At 39.2% G+C, this 2,910-nt stretch overlaps 1 protein-coding gene across 1 annotated transcript; it reads left to right on the top strand.

Annotated features, from left to right (window-relative positions):
* The first annotated feature begins 907 nt into the window (after nucleotides 1-907).
* Nucleotides 908-2,224, top strand: LOC111458004 (salutaridinol 7-O-acetyltransferase-like). The gene has a single exon (XM_023100484.1). It carries the CDS (start codon nucleotides 908-910, stop codon nucleotides 2,222-2,224), a length of 1,317 nt encoding a protein of 438 aa, XP_022956252.1.
* The last annotated feature ends 686 nt before the right edge of the window (nucleotides 2,225-2,910 follow it).

Genomic DNA, 2,910 nt, shown 5'->3' with positions numbered 1-2,910 from the left:
CCAAATGACACGTAATATTATTAATAGTTTACGGTTGACTTTTATTAATAATAATAATAATAATAACAACAACAATAATAACAATAATGACAAGTAATATTATTAATAGTTTACGGTTGACTTTTATTATTAATAATAATAATAATAATAACCATAATAATAATAATAATAACAAAAATAATAACTCTCTTTTTGCCACGTTTTTAAAAATCATGTCCACAAGAATATTGGGGACAAAATTTAATATCCCAACTCTACTAGTCACCCCACACCCACAAGCTAGATTGAACCTAGAGCCATAAAAGTAAAAGCCAATAGTGACCTTGTTTTTTGTCTCAATATCTACACGACCCATACCACGAGTGACACGTTTTTTCAAATTTGGATCCAATCTTATTTGTAACCGTCCAAGCCCACCACTAGCCGACATTGTCTGTTTTAGTCCGTTATGTATAGCTGTCAGTCTCACAGTTTTAAAACGTGTGTCTAATAAGAAGGGTTTTCACACTCTTATAAGAAATGTTTTGTTTGCCTCTCTAACTAGAGTGAGACTTAACAATCTGCCCCTATGGAGCCATCAAAGATTTTCACACATTTATAATGAATGTTTCGTTCTCCTCTCCAACCAATGCGAGACTTAACAACAATCCACCCTTAGGAGACTAGTGTCCTCACTGGCACGCTGTCCAAAACCTAACTCTTATACCATTTGTAACATCTCAGTTACGTATCGCCGTCAACCTTACAATTTTAAAATGCATCTATTAAAAAGAGATTTTTACACCGTTATAAAGAATATTTCGTTTCTCTTTTCGACGAATCTTATATTTTAGTATATAAGAGTCATCCTCTAGTTATTGAAATTTCATCGAGCAAATCTTGCTTGAAAGCTTTGGAGGAAACAAAAATGGAGGTTAAAGTTTTGTCAAGAGAAACAATCATCCCATCTTCCCCAACACCTCCACACCTTAAAACCTTCGAACTTTCACTTCTGGATCAGCTATCTCCCATGCTTTATACACCACTTTTGTTCTTCTACCCCATCACTAAAACCTACGATCCAAACCCCACCATGGCTACACTAAAGGATTCATTATCACAAACACTTACTCGTTTCTACTTATTGGCTGGAAGAATCGTGGGCAAATCCATCCATTGTAGCGACCAAGGAGCTGTCTTTATTGAAGCCAGTGTCAGCTGCAACATGTCCCACATCCTCAAACAACCAAACAACGAGGTCTTAAGGAAGCTCCTCCCATGCTCTTTGTTGTGTTCTAACCCAGCTGAAGAGTCACCTCAAGTTGTGGTTCAAGCCAACATCTTCAGCTGCGGTGGCATTGCCATCTCCCTTTGTCTCTTGCACAAGCTCATGGATGGAGCCACTTTCACCTCTTTCCTAACATCTTGGGCTTCCACCAATAAAGGGTCTTTGGATTCATCTTCAAACATGATATGTTATGATTACAAAGCATTCTCTTCTCTATTTCCACAAACAAATTTATTGCCTTTTCATCAAAAACTCGCTAAACCCGCCAATCGAAAGCGTTGTTTACGAAGATTCGTGTTCGGATCGAAATCATTACTAAACCTAAAAGCTAAAGCCGAATCGAGGGCTGTCCCGAATCCGAGCTGTGTCGAAGCGTTGACCGGGTTTATTTGGAAACATGCCATGATGGCTGCTGATTGTCAAGGCTCATCGACTTTGTCTCATGTTGTGAACTTGAGAGGGAGAATGAAGCCGGCGTTGCCTGAAGTGTCTGTGGGGAACATTATGTGGGGCGCTGTGGCTCATTCTTCAGCGATGGAGCGCTTGGAGCTGAGGGCGTTGGTGGGTTTGCTGAGACAATCATTTGAAGAAATCAATAAGGATTATATTGAACGGATGTTGATTGGATCAGATAAAGGATTTGAAGCTGTTTTGAAGTTTGTTGGTGAGATGAACAAGTGGGGGATGTCGAATTATTACTTTTGCACGAGCTGGCGGAACATGAAGTTGAATGAGGTTGATTTTGGGTGGGGGCGACCGGCGTGGATAGCCATTGCTTGGGACACTAATGAGCTGATGGCTAATGTTATTGTCTTGGTGGATGGTGTCATGGGGGATGGAATTGAGGCTTGGATTCTTTTGGATGAAAAAGAAATGGAAATCTTAGAACAAAATCCTCAATTTCTCGAGTTTGCGTTGTTGAATCCGAGTATATATTTGGCGGACAATATCTATTAGTGGTGGACTTGGGCCGTTACAAATAGTATCAGAGCTAGACACTGAGTAATGTGCTAGCAAGAACGCTAGCCCACAAGGAGGGTGTATTAGGAGATCCCACATTAGTTGGAGAGGGAAACGAACCATTTGTGTGGAAACGTCTCTAGTAGACGTGTTTTAAAATCGTGAGGCTGATAGCGATGCGTAACGGACCGAAATGGATAATATCTATTAGCAGTGGGCTTGTGCTGTTATAGTTTCTTCTTTGGTTATTTAAATTAATAAGTTTGTGTCATGATCTCATTGTTTTAGTCTCGCTGTAAAGCTTCACTTCACTGTTATTTGAAAGTGACAATCTAGCAGCTTCCTTGACAACTTTTCATTTTTTTTTCTTTTCTTTTGAAAAGATGTCATTCTTAGAACGAAAGAAAGACCTCACATTTTGAGATCATGACACAAATAGACGACAACCACAAAATTTATATACAAGCAAACGAAAGAGACTCACCAAGCAAGACTAAAGATAACCAAACTAACATGAAAACAATCTAAGAGAAAGAATTCAAAGTCACTACTCTCGTTAGGTGCCTCGAGCTAAGTTGAACAATAGAGGAACACATAAGACTTTACGTCCTCAAAAGCACACTTGGGGGCTCGTAAAAGTAACACCATATTTACGAAGTTTACGCTCCCACCACAAAGCTAGA

Source organism: Cucurbita moschata, unplaced genomic scaffold (genome assembly GCF_002738365.1).
Source record: "Cucurbita moschata cultivar Rifu unplaced genomic scaffold, Cmos_1.0 Cmo_Scf00020, whole genome shotgun sequence".
Lineage (NCBI taxonomy): Eukaryota > Viridiplantae > Streptophyta > Magnoliopsida > Cucurbitales > Cucurbitaceae > Cucurbita > Cucurbita moschata.
The sequence above is the reverse complement of the archived record's forward strand: the minus strand, read 5'-3'. Positions and strand labels throughout refer to the sequence as shown.